The 22,008-nt window shown below is 41.8% G+C and overlaps 1 protein-coding gene across 5 annotated transcripts in view; it reads left to right on the top strand.

The window, feature by feature from the left end:
- The first annotated feature begins 1,854 nt into the window (after positions 1-1,854).
- Positions 1,855-22,008, top strand: part of SORCS2 (sortilin related VPS10 domain containing receptor 2) — a 546,714-nt gene continuing 526,560 nt past the window's right edge. For all 5 annotated transcript variants that reach the window (XM_040064563.1, XM_040064561.1, XM_040064559.1 and 2 more), the window contains exon 1: positions 1,855-1,957. In XM_040064563.1, coding sequence (XP_039920497.1) covers positions 1,928-1,957 — 30 coding nt within the window. In that variant the 5' untranslated portion in view covers positions 1,855-1,927. The remainder of the gene's footprint in view (positions 1,958-22,008) is intronic.

Raw genomic sequence — 22,008 nt, 5'->3', positions numbered from 1 at the left:
GTTTTGAGATTGTGGGGCTGTGCTTGCAACTCTGAAAGAGGATTTTATTGGGAGCTGCTGAAAAAGCACATGTGCTTTTTAAAAAAATACTATTTTAATTTTTATTCTGCATTTCTTTTGAAATGGAGAGTCATCCTGAATTTGAAACTGCCTTCTAGTTCGAGCTATTACAGTAATAACAGGGCAGGTTACCGTAGGTCTCCTAGAACTGAAGGTGTATAGCTAATACGTAGTCATATAACTCGCTGAAAGTAATTTTTACATGAATTTGGTATAACCAGGTCACGTAAGGTCACTGTGGTAGTCATCACAGGCCTGTAAATGGTACAGTTAAACCAGTGGATACTATTATTTCTATTAATCTTCCTAGAAAAGCCTTTATAATTCTAATTTTCTAGGCCATTAGGGTAAAGGCAGATTACAACTAAAGCTGGTTTATTAGCTTTACTCACCTTGGGTTTATGCAGCCCAGATCTCTTCTTTTGGGTGCCTATACCTGGAGTCGTTACTTTCCTCAATGGTCTTTTAAACTTGTTTTCTTACATTTAGGCCTGAGTATCCTTATTTTACCTTATCTAATCTGAAGTTAGATTCTGCTTCAGAGTTGGCCCTGGACTGAGCAGCAGGTTGAACCAGGACTTCTCCAGAGGTCCCTGCCAACCTCAGTTATTCTGGGTTTCTAACTTCTGCACTCTTCACAGCATGTGAGGCAAACTGCTTCACAAGTCCCAGTTTATTCAGTTACACAGAACACTGAAGTGAAGCAGGAAGAGCACCCAAACTGTGGTGGCTGAATCTTCCTCCACCACTTCACCTGTCAGCTGAGTGATGCCACCCTGCACGGGTCCAGTCATCGTCCCTCCTGGCTGTGACCATGCCAGAATAGCATTTCTTGGGGCTGCCATGGATCAATCCCAAATTACAAGGCACACGTCCCACAGTGGGCAACAACGGATTAGCCGTTGGCTCTGGACGATGCGGGTGATGGGCCTGGTGCCTCCTAGGAGCTGCGGGGCAGGAGAACGGACAGGGTCCCTTCCCCCATGGAAGCTCTTGTCTTAATGACAGAGTTGTGTTTTCACACCGGCTTCTTTTGCTCCTCGGCTCTCAGCTTCTGACCACGGATCACTTCTGACCGTTTCAGTGCAGCCTCCTGGGACGGACGGACGGACGGACGGACGGCCAAACCAAGGCCATCCCTCGTGTCCAAAGAGGCAGCGGTGGGTGCTCGCCCCCAGCGCCCCTCGGGCTGCGGCGCACCCGCTCCGAGAGGCTGCGTGAATCCTGTTCGGGCGCTCTCGGAAAGCCTCTCCCCGGAGCTCTGCGTGAAAGTTCACGAGCGGCAGAGATCCGTCCCCGTCGCGGCTCCCGCGGGGCGCCAGTGCCCGTGTCCGTGCCCGCGTCCGTGAGCGCCGGAGCCCGCCCGGCGTTTCGGCGCGGACCAGCAGATGGCGGCGCCGCCCCGGCTGGGCGCGCAGCCCCGCGCACGGCGCTGCCGCCGAGCCCCGCTCCGGTTACAGCCCTCCCTCGCCCCCGCCCTCCGCCGCGGTGTCTCCCTCCCTCCCCGCCGCCTCCCCGCCTGTCACTACCACGCCGGAGAGCCACCATGGCGCACGGCGGGCCACGCGTGTCCGCCGCCGCCGCTCCGCGCGGGGCTGCCCGGCTGCCGCCGCTGCTGCTGCTGCTGCTTCTGCTGCCGCCGCTGCTGGGCGCCGCCGCCGCGCCGCGCTGCGCGGAGCCCTGCGGCCGCCCGCGCCCCGTAGCCCTGACCCGCGGGGCGCGCAGCCCGCCGGAGCCGCGGCGCGGCGGCGGGGCGGCGGCGGGGAGCGGCCGCTCCAGGAGAGCATCCTTGGCGGTCGGCCGGGAGCAGGTCTCTCTCGTCAGCACCTCCTTCGTTTTGAAAGGGGACGCGTCTCACAACCAGGCGATGGTGCACTGGACGGGCGAGAACAGCAGCGTGAGTGCGAGGGGCAGTGCGGGCGGGGTTTGGGGTCCCTGCCCTTGCCGTTGCTTTGCTCTTCCAACTTGCGGGGAGCAGCCCGAGCTCCGCCGGCCGCGATGCGGCCGGTGCGCGCTGCTCCCGCCTCCCGCTGGCCCGCCCGGGGCGCGGGGGTCCCCGCGGGCAGCGCTCGGGGTGCTGCGGACGGTGAGGTGCCGCCGGGAGGCGAAGCGCCGCCGTGGTCGGGCCGACCCCGCGTACCCCTCGCTACTTCCCCAGAAGTTTGGAAAGTTTGCGAGCGCGCATCTTGCGGAGGCGCCGAGTGCGCGGTGTGCGCCGCGCTGCCAGGAGGATGATGAGGAGGAGGGCGGCTTAGATCCGGACCGGCGAGGTGGTGTCCGTGTGCGGTCGGCGTGCCCCCGGGTCTGTGCCAGGGTAGCCGGGTAGAGGAGACGCACGGACGAACTGCGGTGCGGGGATTATCTCCTCCAGCCCCGCATGAAGTCCCAGATTAAATTGTCGAGGCTTAATCGATTCACCGCGATTCAGTCATCCCCGTGTAATCTCCCCCGCGCCGCGGTCTGCCTCCTCAAGCGCCGGGGAGAGAAAAACTCGAAACAAACCGAAAATTGAAATAAAACGTAGCTCTGGGCTCGAGGTGATGCGAGCAGCAGGGGTGAGAGAGCGGGACGGCCCCGCCGGGCGCCGCAGGAGCTTAGGGACGTCCCGCAGAGGTCCGGAATAGCAGCAGCTCTCCGAGGGGGCTTTTACAGCCACATCGGTGGATAAAAACCTTGCACTGGGACCAGTGATACTGCATTAGAGCATCAGTGTTCACAACTTTTCACACTTGAAGCAATGTGTCTTGCCTTTATTGTTTATCTGTTTTAGACAGCAACTCTCACGGTGGGTGCCACTAGTATTTTTTTAAAACTAATTTTCAATTTCAGCTAGTCTTCACTTCTTTTTGCATTGATCCATTAATGGTTGTGTATTTGCACGGGTGGTTTCAGGGATTTGCTGCTTCTAATTTATTCTTCACTGAAACATTATATCATAACAGTGGCCATCATGGGTAAATATTACATAGCACCTTGCACTGTCTGTGTAACTTCATAGTCAGGAAAATACCGTTGTGAAAGTTTAAGATTAACGTTCTCCTGGAGGATTTTAGTGTTTCTGGAAAACTGACTTTTAACTGCAGTTCAGCTAAAATCTGACTCTGCTTGAACTTTGTGAATTTAATATAAAGTTTACTTAAACTTGGCTCAGTTCAGAGCGTGTGTGTTATACTTCTCATAAGTATGTGAATTATCATCCTTTCTCTAGGACCTGAAGTCCTGGGTCCCTTGCTAGGGAGTCAGCCAGGATGTGGAGCTGCGAAGGCTCCGCTGATGAGGATGCAGTGTCTCCCAGGAGCGTGCTGAGCGCTTATGTTAATAGTCTTGTATAATCAGGTGTCAGAGTTGAAGTCAGCATCATAAAGCTTGACACTTTCAAAGGCAGTTTTTGATTTGCTCAGGAAGGAAGTGTGAGATGATGGTCATTTTCTATGAAAAGAAAGTGTTGTAAATCAGCAGCATCAGCTATTCTGATTCTATTCTTCCTGCATTTCTCTGCTCTTAGACTGCTGCCGTTTTTTTGTGGACAGTGCTTGCAGGCTGTTAGGACAGCTTCCTTGAAGAATTCAGTATTAAAAAGTTGGCATAAGTTCATTTTTTGACATAGAAGGCAAGTAACAGCTTTCATGCAAAGCATTTTGCACTCTAAAATGAATATAGTAGAACCTTGCTAATCCACAGTTATGACTAGCGGTCTCGCCTCGCCTCTCTGCAAAGATTTAATAACAGATGCTGCAGTGAGGGCTTGTATTGCTAAAATGTTATTATTTCTTCACAGTATGCTACAGCTCACTTACTAGAATACTACCACATAGAACCTTCAAAAGCAAAGATAAATGGCAACTGTCAGAAGAAATGAAAGTGGTTACAGTCTTTGCTGCAACTTAGCTCTTTTTTTTGTTTGCTTAGTTGCTATCTTCTAATTCAGTATTGCAGAATGACGCACTCATCATGAATGCCTGCAGACGTTCTGTACATTATTTGTACATTCAATAAAATAGACTTTTGCAGAGTTCTTTACAAAGTATGATGCTTACTCTGCCTGCCATCAGGTGATTACTGTCAAGCAAGACTGTATTTGAATGAGTGACCTGTTAATGAAAGGCTTTGCTGCCTTAACCCAAATGAAAGCAGCCAGTCTTTGCACTGGATGCTTTACAGTATGACTGTCAGCATTTTTTTCAGCTTCTTTTCTTGTTAGCTAGCTTTGTTTTATTGCATGCTTCCAGAAGAAGAGCTGATGTTAAACAAAAGCTTCCAGAGAAAAATAATTTGTAAAGACAGTTCATTGAGGGTTTTTTTTCCTCCTTTTTTTTTTTTTTTTAAGGAGTGGAAGAAATACATTAAGCTCAAAGGAAACAGGATGGACTCAAGGGGATTGGCAAGGTTTTTGCTGCATGTTTGTATGTTATATTCAAACAATTGAAAATAAACACCTGATACCAAACATATTTAAAGTAGTCTTGAATGTCTGTTTATTTAAGTAGATATGTATGTATTTATTTATATTGCTCTGCTTTGTTTGGAGGTAGGAACACTAAGGTCCAATGCTACTCAAACCTGCCACCTTATTCTGCGTTCTTAAATCTATGGCAAGTTTTTCCTTGTCTTGGCAGCACAGGCTTGAGTCTTGGAGCTCTGCTGTGTCCCAGGCGCATTGCAGCCAAGGGGAGGGCTGTCATTCCCACAGTGGAGTTTTGGATCAGACCCTGTGAACCTCAGGAGGCACTCAGCAATCTGAAAGTGTCACCACACACATTTGGCACCTCATTGGAGGTACTCAGCACTTTGTAAACCGAGGAGCTAAACTAGCTTCGTTACCCCTTACAGCTTCAGGGCTGAAAATTTGACAGTGATGAGCTCCAGATGACCACATATCCTCTTAAACACCTCACATAGTAAAATAAATGAAGAAGAAATATGCAATAGGGTTATTCCTTTGAGCTCCATGATGAAGAAACAACTATAAAAGCAGAGGAGGCAGCTGCATCTCTCAGGGATGTTCACCTGCAAGAATAGTTCATTGAAAGTGCTGCCATGGAGTACTCATGTGTGTGGATCTAGGGCAAAAACATGTGGGAGGGGCAGAAGTTAGGTTGATATGCACATGGAGTTTTAAAATAATAATTTGCATTGTGTAAAACATCCTGTGCTGCAGTAGTAGGAGCATGAGATTTTTGATTGCATGAGATGTTTTGAAAGAAACTAGAAATTAAATTGATCCTCTCTCTTTCCTCTTTTCCCTACTGTAGAAGTCTGATGTTTACTTATTATCCTCTTGTAATGCTGTTAGTTCGGTGAGTTAGAGAAATGGTGGCTTTGATGGCAAAGCAGAGGATGTGGTTGCACGGATTGTACACTGGGAGCATCAGGGTACAATTCCTTGCTTTGTCAAGAGAGAGCTGTACCAGGAGATGGTAAATAGCTTCCCGCTCTGTGTCTTTTATTTTGTAGTCTAATAATTATTTACAAATCCTATGAACAAGAAACATGTCTCCAACCTTTCTTTGCAGTGGTATGTATAGTCAAAACCATCACTGATGATACAGGTCTTGCAAAGCCAGTACTTGTCAGCAAGAACGTATCTGGTTAGTGAATTCCTGCAATTAATATTTCTGCTCTCTGTCCCCTCTGCCCACAGAAAGCTGTTGTGTGATCTTACTTTCAAACAAAGGCTCATGCAAGTGGAACTAATTTTCCTGCCCATCTTAAAATATCATAAACATGGCAGGTGGGTGGTGCAAAACACTATTTACTGTGGGAAGGGCAAGTAACTGCCATCCGTGTAACTGATAAATAACACTGAGAATTGGAATATTTACAGGTAGCATGCTAAAAGAATAGCCCTTAGTGTGTTAAGCTAAAAAGACATGTGCCCAGATATACTAAAAATATGCAAGCCTTTCTGATATAGGGGAAAAATAATCAATTCATGACAGCTTTTAAAAATCCTGCTCTTCCTTTGGAGAGCCCAGGAGCTTTTTTTTTTTTTTTTTTTTTTTACAACTTTGTTTGCAAAACTATATTCTTTTTGACCCTCCTGAATAATTCCCATTCTGCATTCATACTGGCCAATTCAAAACAAAACAAAACAAAAAAATCAAAGCCAAAGCAAAAATAGGGGGAGAATGAAACTTGTATTCACAATTGATTTTGATTCAGGGGCTGCTCTTTGTGCTGTGTGCAGACTGCTAAAGTAGTGTGAGCAGGACTTTGGCCAGCTACTTCCAAGTCTGCAGTTTCATGGTGCCAGTATTTCCTTTCTTGGTTTGTTGTTAAAATATTAAGTCCATGCAGGTGCTTATTTGTCCAGTAACTTGATGTCATGATCCCCCAGAAACATATTGGTTATGGAAAATAAATATACACATATTTTTTTTCACATCCTAAAAAGCAGCAGCTTACCAGAAAGGTTTATTGCATCTCTACAGATATTGCTACACACAAAAACTTTAGCTGATCCAGACTTGTCAATATTTGATATACAGATCCTTTGTTTAATTTAGAAGCTTTCTCTTTTTGATACAGTTTCATAACATATGATTTGTAGAGGCTAGTGATCACTACATGCATTCTTCTGGCAGATATTTAATTGGTTTTCTGTTTTGTTCAGTTTGCAATCAATTGTGAGGAAAACTATAAAGAGAATTGACTTCAACATTACTGTAGCACTGCCTATTATGGTAAATGTAGTTATTTATGCAAACTAAAGTCCATCTATGGTGAGGTTTGGGTGGTGTTTCTGCAGAGTAGTCAGACTACATTTTATGAAACTAAAGGGAGCATGAGGTCAAAAATCCTGACAGCTCAGACCTTTGATAAATGGCAGATATGTTGCAAAGTGAAAAGTAGATTTCCCACAGGGAAGGTTTTCCTTAAAATTCCTTGAGATGATAGTGTGATTATAAAAACAAACAGAAACTAAACCCAATAATCATATTTGAATGGAACAGCAGAATCCCACATGGAAAGCGGAATGATTTTAATCTGTTTGAAGTAACTCAGGAGTTTAAAATTTCTTTTTCCTTTTCCTTTTTCTTTTTTTAATGGTATGAAGTTTCTAGCTTACTTCATCTATTTGCTTCTACCAGCCACTGTTTTCTGTGTCTACCAGCCTTACATCTGGCTGTAAGTCATATTGCTGCCTGCTGACTTCCATCCCCATTTCAGCAAATTCCAGCTGCTAAAGGAAAGAGACAGTAGACACTTAAAACTGATACATACTTTAATTAGTAAATGTGTACTTCAAACATGCTTCAAAGTCCTCCTCCATGAACCCTCCACACCTGCAGCCAAACCTGGTTTTACCTGGTTTGCTGGTTTGACTGGCATTACCTGGCTTGCTTAGGAGCGAGCTGTTACAGTAATACTACTGTGCCGACATCGGGACAAGCTCAGTTTAAATCTAGGAGGGAAATTTAGCAATGTACACTCTAGAGAAACACCAGATTGAAATCCTTCCTCCCTCTGATACTGCTGATGTATCACGCGTGCATGATAGACAAAGCAATCACAAGGGATGTGTTTAGGCTGGGGATAGCAGTTCACGTGTCCCAGTGGGAGCATAATGCATTCTTCTCAAGTTTGATGGTCTTAGAAATATACTGATAGAGATCTTTGGAGAAAGAATTGAGAGCATCCCTTTTGACTTTATTAAATTTCAATAGAGTAGTAGATCCTTTTTGAAAGAATGGAAGGGGAAAATGATGAGCTTTTCAAAAAAACAATAATTGTTCTGCTAAAATGGGAGCTCAATAAGGTATGGACCACCTTATGAATTCAAAACGTGAAACTGCCCATATTATAGGAGCTTTTATGCCAAGTCCTTTGCCTGTCCAAATATATTTTATGGTTGTGTCAGTTAAGACCAAAGGTTGTTCACATAAAGGAGAGAGTCTGCAGTACAATCAAGTGGTATCCTTCTATGTTCTGAAAACTCAACTTCATTTATGTAAAAGCAGAAAGTATAGGTTGAAAGTATTCTGCAGTATATGACTTCTTGCTGTAGCTCAGAATGAAACTTGATAACCTGCAACATCTTCAGAATTTTTATTCACAGTCTCACATTTCTTACATTTCCATCCCCAACCCCCTGTCCCAGTAATAATAATCTAACAAATCACTAATGACAAAACCACTTTTAAAGAAATAATGGGTGGGATCCTTTGCTGTGCTTTACTTCATTAGGAAAGAGAAAATTCTCCACTGCAAGGGTGGTGAGACACTGGGAAAAGTTGTCTGGAGAAGCTCTGGGTGCCCCATCCCTGGAGCTGTCCAATGCCTTGCTGAATGGGGCTTTGAGATAGCTGGGCTAGTGGAAGGTTTTGTGCCTATGGCAGGGGGGTTGGAACTAGATGAACTTTATTGTCCCTTCCAAACCAAACCGTTCTGTGATTCTATGATTCAGCCATTAGGTCTAAGCTTGGATTTCTGCAGTAGGAAGGAGATGGGGATGGTGTCTGGATTGATCCCTGACAATGTTAACAGACATGCTTGAGAAAGCTGGGCACATCTGTGGGACTTACTGACACTTCAGTGCGATGAGAAGTGCTGGGCTTATGAATCCTACTGGATGTCATCAGCCCTGGATGAGGGTGTTGTGGAAAGAGGAGAGATGCTGGGGTGCTGGGGTGTCTTGCAGGACTGAGAGCCCTTGGCAGAGCTGGTGATGCTCTGTGCAGCCCTGTCACCACTGTGAGCTCTAAGCAAGAGCTGAGGTGCAGTTGATGCCTGGGGGAAATTTAAGGCTTGGCCAGAGACAGAGCATGAGGTTCCAAATGATCAGCTGTTGGATTAAATTGAAGATGAATGGTAGTGCCAAAGAACTTTTGCCAGTTACCTCACCGGTATCTTTTGAAATACCACTTGCCTTACATGGGTGATTTTGCAGTTTCCTATTTGCAAGGTGAGGATAATAGTACTTCTCTATCTCTTAGGATGGCTTTTGCCTAGAAATTGGCTTTGCACTTTGATATTAAAGTAATGGTTTTCACCATAACACCTAAAAGAGGCAGGTCTGCAGAAAATGACGTCTGTGATTTCTTTGTTCCTTTGGGATTAGAGAAGGAAAGACTCGCACAGGTCATGCAAACTTGTCTGCTTGTTCTGGTGTTTGTTTTGATCGGGGCTCCTTTTAATGTGCAGTCCAGTTTAATTTAAATGCCTAGACTCTGGCACTTCAAGATCTTTGAACAGTCCTAAGTTTATGTGACTAAAGCCAGAATCAGTGAAACTTAACCTGTATTTAATATGATTTTTCTGCCTTTGTTTAGCTGTTTAATGAAACAACTATGTTTCTTTCTCAGTATTTGTGCTTTTTATGCTTTTGTAGACTAATAATTATTTCTCTGAATAACATTTATTCTTGACCTTATAAGTTTTCTTTTATAGCTCACTTTTCCTAGCTATTTAATTGTACCATCTGGATAGGACAGTACCTAGATATAATAGTACCTATTATGTGTCTGACAGGCACATTTTTAGAAATGTACTTGTACACAGAGATTATTGCTAATTTCTGGCATCCTTCTAATTGCTCTCATGATTATCTGTTTTCCTAAAAAGAAAATCACAGAACAGTAAATAGTTGTGTTTTATTTTTTTTTTTAAGGGAAGTCATAAAAACCCTTAAATAATTCGGTCATTAGCAAAAAAAGCTGTATTTTGTGGTTTCTGTGCAGTAAGTTTGTAAAAGTTTGTTCTAGTAGATGAAGTAGATTTATTTAATGTTTTTTTCCCCATTCACTTTATGAACTTTGTTTCTTTGTCACTGGAGGCACAGTAAAGCTGCATGAATGTTGCAGCTGTGTATTTGGGAGCAGTAGGTCCATGTTTACTGACCAGTGTGCAGAGGGCAAGCTATGCTCTGTGAAAACACTTTTTTTTATCAGTAACAGTAACTGTCTCTGCTCTGGCCTCTGGACTGAAAGTGCTTAGGAAAAGAGCAGTCTTCACCCTGCATGTGTCTAAACAAGATGTCTCCTGGGGTTCTGCTCTGAGTTAGTAGCATTTAGGTGGTGGATAATACCAATAAATAATGATGATAATGATTGAGAATCAAGCTGTTCCACCTGTAAATTTTACCAGTGCGCAGTTTGGCCTCCTTAACTGAGGAGAAATGTTGCTTTTCTCAGGTGGTGAGGAAGAACCTGTTTACGATTAATGCATTCATATGCTTCCTTCCCTCCACCAGCAATTGTCACTGCAGGACAGATGCCCAAGGGGATGGAACTGGAGGGTGAGAGGAGTGTGATGAGAGGAGTATGCAGGAATCACTCTGAGCTTTTGGCATTGTTTCACAGTGGGAAATGTGACTGATTCTGAAGAAGAAGTTGTTTCTTCATTGAAAACACAGTTGTACCGGGGTAGTAGGTTGCCATAAAATCCTCAAGGGGTACAATGAGATATTTTTCCTGTGTTTGCTAGCAGAAAGATACCTTGTAACTTAGTCTTTTCAGAGGATTGGAACTGTTTGTGAAGTCTAACACATCGAAATCTGCAGCAGCACTTGTTAGATCTTGCCATTTACAGAGAGCAGAATATGCTTCTCTCAGCTCTTGTTTTATGTTCCCGGCAATTGTTTTGGTGTTCAGCCTAAGGAGGCACCAGTGTTAACATAGGTAGAGATAAGAGTATAACCCTGAGGAACTCGTGAGCCCCTTTAGTATGGGCCGCTCTATTTTATGCGTGGTTTTTGAAGGGCTCCATGGTTGAGATATAAAAAGAGGAATAAACCAAACAAAAGCAGCATGTGCCAGGAGCAGGTGGATTAGTGGATTACTTCCTCAGTGCAGAGATCTTAACTTCAATCACTACCAGCAGTCAATGGGGATCCAAATGGATGTCGTGCACATATGCAGTGCTCCCACAGTCAGCTTGGTACAGAGCTCTTGAGGTGAATTCTGGGGAGATTTGTGGCAGCAAATGCCTGGAGATTCCTGCCAACCTGGCTGATGATGCTGGAGCAGTTGGATGTCATGGAAAGACTGATGCTCTTGTGCCCACCCCACCTCAACCTGCAGTGATTTTCCCAGCAGAAAAGGAAGTCAAAATCAGATTATTAGGATCTGCTGTGCATTTGTGTGTTTGTACTTACAGGCTCTAATCTTGATAATTCTTAGCTAAAGAAACCCCAGTATCCTACTCATGGCAGGTTGGTATCAGTAAACTTCTGTCCCTAAGTTCCCAGCTGCTTTTGGGAGGGATCCCTCTGTGCTCTTTCTGAGCACTTTGTGGAGCCCTGTTGAGAGTAGTAAGGGTTCCTGTGAGATGTGGCTGCCATACATTGCTCTGCACACGTGCTAAGTGAACTTCATTCCTTCTGGCCTCTCTCATTTTAGTCTTGTAACCTGCACTGGTTTCATTGCCGTGCATAGGGCTTTGGAATCTTCAGTATTGTAGTATTTCATGAGGTTAGAGCATAGAAAAACCTTTCTTCTCCCAAGATGCTTCCTCATAAGCAGTAGGACTTCATCAAATTTGCAGCTTTTGATGTAAAAGGCCATTTCTTATTATGCTATTTGTTTGGTTTTTAATCAGTGGTTTCCTGTGTTTCCTTGCCTGTTACCCAACCACAAAATGGCAAGTATGTGGAAAGGTCTCAGCTGCCTTGAGAGCAGTCTTGAAACATGTTCTTTGCTCTGAGTGAGAAGTACAAGCTGAACAGAAACTATGCAAAACATTTATGCTGGGAGTAGAGTGGCTTCAGAGTGAGAGCTGTGTCCTGAGCACCATTGACAGATCACAGACACTGACAGTGAACTCTCTGGTTGGTGCTTCGGGTAGAAAATTGGGAAGCTGTTACTATTAGTGGCCCTGAGCTTTCCTTTCTCCCTGGATGAGGGAGGCCAATACTGATGGAGTCAGCTGAGATCTGATCCTCTTTGTAGTTTCCCAGCTTGATAGGAAAAACAAATATGAAAGAATCCAGAGTTTCTTCTTTCCTCTCTTGTACATGACATCAGCAAGGTGATGCTGAGCACATGCAGGAGGGAAGAGGGTGTGTGGATAGAGCAGAAGTGTCCATACTTTTGGAGCAAGCAGCCCACTATCAATGTACTAAATTTCTCTTGGGTCAAGATACTATTATTTAACACTGTCTAAAACCACTGTAAAGAAGAGAAGCAAGAAGATGTGTTCCATGTCAGCTGAACAGCATTTTTGTAGCTCTGTGAAACCCACTTTCTGATTCACTGATTAAGTTGTTGGTTCCTGGCAGCTTCTGTGAAGTAAGATGCAGGAGGAACACATTCCCTGCATATAGGCTGAATCAGGCACCTGTGCTTAAAAATTGTGGGATGTAGCTCAGTGAACATGTTTTCAGTTCGTAATGAAATACATATGTTCATCTTCCTGCAGCATCTCTCAAGGGCTACTGGGCAGAGCACTGAGGGCCACTAACATGATCTTCTTTTCCTTCCTTTCTTTCTTCCTCCTCTTCCAACTGCTTTAAACCAGATTTTTTTTTTTTTTTTAATAAATTTGGCTCAATTTAGAAGGCTTTAAAACTTTTAATAATCTCATTGCTGCTGGAAAACCTGAGGAGGGAATTTTTAAAATTTATTATATAAGCACCTTGTGCCCTATGTTTCATTTCTTGATTTAAAAACCCTTGGGAGGGAGATGACTGATAGCAGACTACCATATATAATGCATGTGAGGACTGGGTTGTTAGCTGATAAATTATCAATATAAAATATTTTTTTCTGGTTTAGTTAACTGCAGAAAGGCACTTCTTTAACTGACACGAACTGCTACAACATAGAAATTGAATGAAGGACAAGTTTCTTCATCAGTGGGCGGGCTTGGTTTAGTTTGATCATGCTGCAAGTACACAGGAATGTTCAGGCTGCTTCTGGTGTTTCTGAGGCAAGAGATGCTTTATGAACTGCATGAAAAGAAGTGCCTCCACTTCCTGTTTGAACCAATGTCCATCTATTGTGGGGGATTACATCTTGGCTCTAATGTTCGTGACTGCGAAGAGACTGTTCCTGAAGATGGGAATGTAAAGCTACAGAAGGGTGTAATTTTTATCTTGTTTGCAGAAACTGCCCGCAAGTCTGGTTATTGCATTGCTGTACTTTGTGAAGTGCATCAAGGCTTCCCTGGGGGAGCAGAACTCAGCCCAGTGTGATGTTTCACAGGGGTTGGTAGCTCAGAAGTTGAGCCCATTGAGATGAGAGCACTGAAATTCACATTTAGGCATAGACTCTGTGCCAGGGAATAATATAAAGAGTTCATAGTGTTTGATGCACAGTCTGTTGTGTGTGGATGGTTTGCACAAAATAGGCAAGCTTTTTATTTTTTGTAGCCACTAAATAGACTTGTATTTATTAAGTGAACCTGTTTGTCACAGTCACTATCAGTCAGTCAGAAACTTTGCTCCCCTTCAGGCAAGGTCTGCAGCGATCCTTTGTTTCTGTTACTTTCCCCCTCTGCTTTTTTTCGTAGGTCTCATTCTTCCTTCCTCCTTCCTTTGTCTCTGTGTCTCCTTTGTTATTTTCTCTTCATTTCCTTCTCAGTATTAAATCGCCTTTCTCACCCCTGAAGGCTTGAATAACATCACCTTCCCCATTCCGTCTGAAAAAAGAGATCTTGAAAGACATGGTTAGTTACGACACTGACATGTCATCAGTTTGGGAGTTGCCATTCCAGTGAAAATAAATATTCACACTTTGGTCACGTGTTGTGTGTAGACTTGGACAGACTGCATGGCATTGCTTGAGGAAATCTTGTGTTCATGGCAGGATCTGTAGCTCCAGAGCATAGCAATAGCAGATGTCTAAAAAACAGTTGTCCCCAAAATACGTCATAGTTGAAACTGGCCCAGGAGCAGTATATTTCACCTAATGCCTCAAATCAAAAGCTGTGAAGAGATCCCTTAAACTTACCTGAGGTTACTTTTGGATTGGGGACATACTATGAAATACACTGCTTCTGTGTTAAGCTTCCAGGTGAGTTTAAATAATCATAATTAGAAATGAAATACTCAAAATTCCATTTCCAGTTCCATGATCTGTACATGCCATCTAATAAGAATTTGAAATGTCTTGGTTGCTCATGTAGGTGTAATTGAAAAATAATCATAATCTTTTCAGTGTTAGATTTAATATATAAAAGAGGTACTGTGAACAAAACACACCTTCTGAAATATCTATTCCCGTGGATTTTATTGTCTGGATTAAGTTCAGATATTAGTGCAGGTCATTCTCGTAGTTGGGTGATGTCATTCTGAGACGGGACTTTGCCAAGTATGCCTCATTATTCCTTTTTGTAGCTGATAGGCAATGAATTCTTTTTCCTTTAAATGAATTTAAATATTTACAAGCTGTTACTTATTGCAGGAATTTAAATGAATGATGCTTCTTTTGAAAACAAACACAATCTGAGGAAAGCAGGGACAGCAAATGAGTTTGAAGCTGTCACAGGAGGCAACTTTGAATCTGATATATCCAAGCTGTCGCTTTTTCAGAGCCCTGACAACATGGGAAAAAAGCAGAAACATGTAAGGTCTTGGTTTCTGGCACAGCTTATTTCTCTGATGCAAGTGCACTTGCTGTGTAGTCACTGAGGTTCATGGGCTGAAGGAAGATGAACAGATTTAGAGTGCTTTTATCTAACATGAAATTGATACTGTCTTATGGGAATGACTTCTAAGAGGAACATGAAAATGTCTGTACTAGGCCAGACCTGTGGATATTTAGGGAAGAGCATCAGACTCAGATGAAAATTTTGTGATCCTTCACCAGACAGCTTTTCTGGCCAACATCAATTTGTGGCCCAGGGGTAACATTAAAAAGCTTCTCAGGTGCAAGAAGCACCTTGTTCGTAAACATGAGATGAGAGGGAAGATGAGCTTATGTACTTGCTAGTACTGGATTTCTATTATCCTTTCCATAAAGCTGAATGAGTTCAAATTTGTCCTATTTTCTCTAAGTGATTTAGATTTTGTGGATTTGTCTCTATATTTTAGAATTTTAAAACAATTAATTGATTCTATATTGATTTAAATAGTATTTAAAATCAGAAAAAATTATATAAAGTAACAAGTAGATCTAGCAACACAATTAAAATTACGGGTTTTTTTTTTCTGTTGTAAGTTTCTCACCAATTTGGGCACTTTAAAGAGTGTTATTTCCCTTGAGTGAATATTGTTTCTGGAAAGAAAGATGCATGGCAAAAGCAGTTTTAGATGTCTTTTTGTTTCTATGGAATTTATTAAAGCATCTTTTTAGAAGTGTGGATGATGGTGCTGTCATGTGCAAAAAGTACAAAGTATCCCAAATGTTTTCCTTGGTTATTTGAAGTTGAATTAATGTTCATCAGATGGACAACCTCATCTAAGCCAGGATTAATTTTAAATTCAAGCCATTTTTCTTTTGGTACATAACCAATACTGTGTATGTTCTTATCAACAAGTGTGTCTCATTTTTAATTTATGGAAGTTTATCTGGAGTATTCAAGTGTCTCACCCTTTCCATGTATGAAAAGATGCCTTTGATGTCTCAGCATTTGACTTTAAAACAGCTGATCTTCTGGTGTGCTGTATAATAAACTTGTTTTGATACATACAAGAAATTCTGCTTGTTTGTTCCAAGTTTGCATGGCATAGTTAAGCTAGGTTTTTGTTCAGTAAAAATTGGTGATTCTTTTGAAATGGAAATCAATCCTTTTCTCTTAAGTTGTTTAAAGGATTTATTAAACAGGCATGATCAAGTTTCTTAGATTTTAAGAAGCGCTGAAGGTGAATTTTCAAAATCTTGCTCATTCTTATTTACAAATAGCTCATGATTTTTAAACAGAGATTTCTAGCGCTCTCTTTCCATTTTAAATATTGTTTTGAAGGACATCGGTAAAAACATTCAGTTATAGTGTTCTATCTATAGACTCCTTGGGAACCCGGGCTGTGATTGTATTTTTCAGCACCTTTTCATCGACTTGAATTTCATCCCTTATGGAAGGATCCTTGGCTTTAATTTGTCTCACAGGTAATGGAATGTTAACAGTAATGGAAAGAAAGAGGTGCCTACAGAATGGAGAAAAGTAAACAGAAGCAAGTAATAACCTAAGAATTATATTTTAATTGTTGAATTCCACACTTTTCTTTATTACTGTTCTTCCTCCTAATTTTATTTTCTCTAACATTCTATATTATTGCATTTATTTAGAAACAAACCTGTTAGCATGAGCTGAGGGTTGTTGTTTTTTGCCTTTGTCTTCTTACTCTCTCTTAGTCCTCTACCTTTCTTTCTGTGGACTGGTTAATTTAATCTTTCTAGCTCTGTGTTCAGCATCACTAGGGTCAGCACGTTACATATGGAAGACACATCAGCTGAAGGAAACTAATATCCCAATCTACTTACTACCAGTGCAGATAGAGGGAAACCGGCTGGCATGAGTGAATTGATTTCTGCATCAATCTCCTTGCACAGGCAATCAGTTCAGCAGAGAGAAACGAGACCTGAGTCCTCATCACTTCCCTGTGGCAGAAGGCTCCCTGCAGTGGAGTTTCATCGTCCTGAGCTCCCTGCTGCACTCACCGAGCTGTGAGAGCAGGGCTTCTCCATATGGTGTCACTGAGCCCAAAGCCTGTGAAAGGCTTCAGTGTGGTTTGGGTCAGATCCTTGGGCTATTGCTGTAAACATACCTTGTTAGTTCGCAGGTATTTAAGCCCCCAGAGCATTAGGTGGCTCTCATCTCTCTTTGCTAACAGCATGAGGCTCATCCTGACAACAAAGGCAGCACCAATTCTATTTGTAAGATTTTTCAGTTTCAGAATCACATGCTACTACTTCTGTGGAATGGCACACAAGTAGGCATCATTACCAAATCTACATGGGGAAAGAACATGGTTTTCTTCCTTCACTTTTTTTGGTAAAGGAACAGTGGTGCAGCAAACCAAGTCTGTTCTGTACTAAAAATTTTCAAGGCATTATACTGTGTAACTTAGGTAATTGCTTAAATAGTCAAGTTAAAGAGAAAATAATTAGAAGGCTAATTTGGATTCCTCCTTCCCTATTACCACTTGAAGATGTTGACTGTGGAGTTCTGTTACTGCTTCATTTAGCTGGACTGTTGCAATGAACTAACTCATTGCATGTCAGCCTGTCCTTGTTCAGAGGTGAGATGGGGGGTTGTGTTGCAGGATCACAGCATGTAGCACTTGTGGCAATCCTGGTACCATAGCATTAGGAGCAAATAGGCTGACATTGGCTTACACAAGGGAGCAGGCTTGCTCTGCTTTGGTCCCAAAGGTGTCATTGATTCTGTATGTTGTACGTGGTCAAATATTTGTCCATGGTATCAGAGAGGTTAACAAAAGGTTGTCATAGGGCTGTGTTTGTCACAAATAGTGACAATAGGATAGTATAATATCAGCATGTCATGGTGCAAATGTCATCATTTTGTGATGTGGCAAATTGTCCCCAAGGACAGGCTTTTTAAGAGATCCTAACAGATGTTGGAAAAATGAGTAAGTTTAGATTGATTTTGTCTGTGTCATATTCAGGAGCAATCAGAAGTTTAGAAAGCAAAGCTTGCAGCAATTGGTATCACTTTTCATTCTTGAAGGGTCTTTGCTAATGTCACAAATTTTAGTCATTTTATACGTGACGCTTCCTTAGCAAGCAAATTTGTTGATGCGTCATGCTTCAAGGCAGCTCCAGAGATGACAATTTTTCAGTAATAAATGTGTTTAATTGGACTGTTCTCCATTTGTAGCAGACTGGATTTCCCTATTTTAACCACAAGACAGTAGGAGAATTTGGACAGTTTCCAGTCTGTTAAAATTTAAGTGCAATAGGAAGTAAGATAATTTTGTTTGTATTTGTTCTGTCCTTCATTCAAACCTTGTTAGAGGCAGCTATGAAGCATACTAAGCAGTGATGCTTATACTTTATCTACAAGGCAAATTCAGCTGGGATGTCTGTGCTGTGTTAACAAAACCCAACCACACTTACATTTGATATTGCAATGTATTATTCCTAGGCTGCTCCCATGTATGTCTATCACATACTGTGAGAAACTGGAGGAGAGGATGTTCAGTAGTTTCCAGAAGAGATTCTAAATAAAATTAACACATGCAACTTGCACTGAAATCAGTGCCTTTGAGATTGCTGATTGCGTTTCTTAAATATGAAGGAGATAATTTGGTGAGAATGGAAGGATGCAGCTTTTTCTGTGGAAATAGTAGATTTCCTGTTTTGTAGAAACAGACTAGGTGGAAAATTTGTTTGTCCAAGCACAAAATAATTGACCCATACATTTGCTCTTTAGGTCAGGTGTTTCTGGATTTAGTTATGAAATGTAGTCTTAGACAGGCCTAGTTATTCTTCAGGGTGGTGGCAGCATGCAAGGCTGATTCTGTCAAACATGAGTCAGAAAACAACATGTAACAGCACTAGCAGGCTGTATCCTGGCCCCTCTTCCTGAAGAGTTTGTGCTCATTCTAAACTGGACTTCACATGAGTGATCTTGTATGAAACTGCCTTCCCGTGTGTCCTAGTGAGTTTGTTTTGCAGTATCCAGGAGGGAGGGGGCATGGCTAGGACACAGGGTTATTCTCATCATTATTCTCCTTCTGGGGAGAAGGGATTCCTTCTGCTCAAGAAAACATGGTGGAAGAATCCATCTGATATTGTATTATTGAGTTTTTCTTTGTGAATAATTTCTTTTCTTATACCTTTTGTTATTAATATTGTTGCTGTTATTGTTAATTTTCTAATTTTTTTCTCATTGCTATTTCCAGAAAATTGTTCTTACCTCAATGCGTGCCTCCAATTGGAGGGGAGAGGGGAGTGGCACGTGGTTTTCGAGGGAGCACTAAACTGGAGAACACCATTCCTAAACCACACCAGCCTTGTTTGGCAACAAAAAGGACTGACTGTCATGGTTTCACCCCAGCTAGCAACCAACCCCCATGCAGCCCTCACTGACTCACTCACTCACCCAGCAGTGGGGTTGGGGAGAGAATTGGAAGGGTAAAAGCTAGAAAACTCATGGGTTGAGTTGGAGACAGCTTGACAGGGAAAGCAAGAGCCACACACACAAAGAAAAACAAAAAATTAATACCTTGCTTCCCATGTGCAGGCAGGCGTTAAACCACCTCCAGGACAGCAGGACATATCATGATAACAGTGACTTGAGAAGACAAATGTCACCACTCCAAATATCCCACCACTCCAAATATCCCACCGCTCCAAATATCCCACCCCTTCCTCCTTTACCTCACTTCATACACTGAGCATGATGTCACATGGTCTGGAATATCCCATTTGTCAGTTTGGGTCACCTGTCCTGGCTGTGTCTCCTTCCAGCCTCCCATTCACTTCCAACTTCCCTGCCAGAGTGGAGTATGAAAAGCAGAAAAGGCCTTGGCTCTGTGCAAATTCTGCTCAGCAATAATAAAAAATCTCTGTGTTACCAACCCTGTGCTCAGCACAAATCCAAAACACAGCCCCATACCAGCCAGTGTGAAGAAAATGACCCCAGCCAAAACCAGCACATACTAGATATGAAAGATCTGTTGAAATTTGTGCTTTCCAAGTCTGTATGTTCCAATTTTCTTTTCACACAGAAAAATGGTTTGTGTTAAACACCTATTCTGCCTATATAGTTTGTAGATTTAAAGTTCGAGCTGCTGTTCATTGAAAACACAGATTGATGTAAGTAAAACATAGTATATTGTCTGAGTGAGGCTAGGATGGGTAGTTCTTAGACATCTCCTCCCCAGGAGCTGGGAAAGCCTCATGTTAGCTTTAACTGTGGCATATCCACTCACCTTGGGTTTAACTGTGATGCCACTGTCAAGAGAATTCTGCTCCTCTGAACTTTCCTTGCAGTACTTGGTCCATACTGAGCTGATTCTCTGTGATTACACCCGGCTGTTAACTTCCTGTTTAGGAAGAGACATTTAATAAAGAAAAAATGTAGTGTTTGATGGATATGAACAGTGTTTAACAAACTTTAAATGGCTTGCTAATCAAGATATTTGGACATTGGGCTCTTTTTTCAAACTATTTGTTCCAGAGCTGATGCACAGACTATCTTTCTCCTCAGTAAGTTCCTAAAGTGGGAAATTTTTGCTCAGATTGCCAACACTGTAAGCCTCTGTTTCCATACTTTCTGTCTCAAAACCAGACTTGAGGTGAGTTGTGATTTCTCTGCAGACAACTGCCTGGTTGCACCTTGATGTGTTCCTGCTGAAATGACAAACAAGGTGAGTCCAATTGTTTTTGAATCTCTTGATTTTGCAGAGAAACCAGTTTTGGTTTGCTGGGCTGCCAGAGGCTTTCTGTTCAACCTTGAGCAGGTAACTTGAATCTTTCTATATCTAAATGTCACATATGGAAGTCTCGTTCCACCTCTTTGGTTATAAGGGCAACATCAAAGATCATTAAGTTGTTGGATACTTTGGAAATTTATGTGATCATGTTACCATAGGTAAACAGAAGGGGAAGACTGGCAATCTACACAGGGAAGTTGTTTTTCTGATGTCAGTCTGATATAAGGGAATCTCATTTTACAGTCCCTTATCCAGAGCTTTTATGTGGCTTTACATCCTCCATGGCATTGCTTTTTAAATGCTGTGCTGTACAAACACTAGAGCATTGTGAATGGTTTTTAATTTTCATATATTTTTAATGTCTTATACTTGCATTAGTGAAAAGTTCTCCTTATGAAACCACTTTTAAATGTGATATATATTATTTCCTCTTAGAATAACATCTATTTTAAAAATCCTTGGGAAATTTTACCTTCCTTAAGGAATGTTTGGTATTTTTAAAATTATTTATCTCAGCTTTTTTTTTTTTTTTTTTTTTTTTTTTTTTTTTTTTTTTTTTTTTTAATTCTAGTTTGGTAAGAGTTATAAATTTCCCGGAATCATTGCATACATAATATTTGAAATGTGTCTGGCATTAGTTCTGTAAAAACAGTCTGGATGTTCTCTGATCTGGATCTACAGAGTAATAAAATATATATGGCACAGTATTAAGTTTTATAATACTCATTACTTCACTGTTGTACCTGTTGGGTAGAAAATCACTGAAGCGAATGAAGAGTATTGCTCTTTGGGCAGCAGAAATATTGGAAGTGCTTTTACATGGCCCCTTCTAGAGATGAGTTTCACTGCAGGGTTCAGCAAAGAAATAATTAGTATTTAAACTGTTTGTGAAAGAATATGACAACTTCTCCCGAAGAAAAATTACAAATCAGTGAAGTGCTTCAGAAGTTTTATTTGGGCTAAAATAATTGCCACATGAAGTCTTCAGGTTAGAATGAGGGATATCTGTGGTCTAGGAGAGTGAGGTTATAACGCATTATAGTAGGACCGTGTTTTGATTCCTGAATCTTTCACATGACTGTCATTGCAATTTGGGACAATGCTTTTTGTTCCTGTTCCACTTCTTAGAGCTGTATTAGCAATGTAATCTGTGTGTCTTTAATATTAACTGGGCTTTCATATTTAGTCACTTTAAGGGTCAATTGCTAAGCTACTTAGGCAACAAATTTTACCTACCTGCTTTGTAACCATTGTGACTCAATTCTGGAATACTCTGTAGCTGCTGAGGGGACTACACGTGTTGTACAATACTGAGCATTGTACTCTAACAATGAGCTCCAAAAGGTTAAATATTTAGATAATGCTAGCCAACCTGTCATTCTTGAGGTTAATAAACCTTAGTATTGGTCTTGATAGCTTTCTGTTTCTGAAATTGATTTTAATTTATGTTCTGTAGTAGATGTACTTATCTGATATAATGAGGATTGCTTTAACATTGCTATTGGCCATAATACATTTAGTTTCAGGAGCTGCTTGCGTTGAAATTTACTGCAAAATAGTGTAAGTGCAACTGTTTACTTGGGAGTGTCTAGGAGAAAGTCATGTTGATATTTTAATTTTAGAATATGTAATTGTAGCATTCCACTTTCATTACTGAAGAGCCAGTT

Source organism: Hirundo rustica, chromosome 5 (genome assembly GCF_015227805.2).
Source record: "Hirundo rustica isolate bHirRus1 chromosome 5, bHirRus1.pri.v3, whole genome shotgun sequence".
Lineage (NCBI taxonomy): Eukaryota > Metazoa > Chordata > Aves > Passeriformes > Hirundinidae > Hirundo > Hirundo rustica.
Note: the sequence above shows the minus strand (reverse complement) of the source record. Positions and strands in the feature narration are given on the sequence as shown.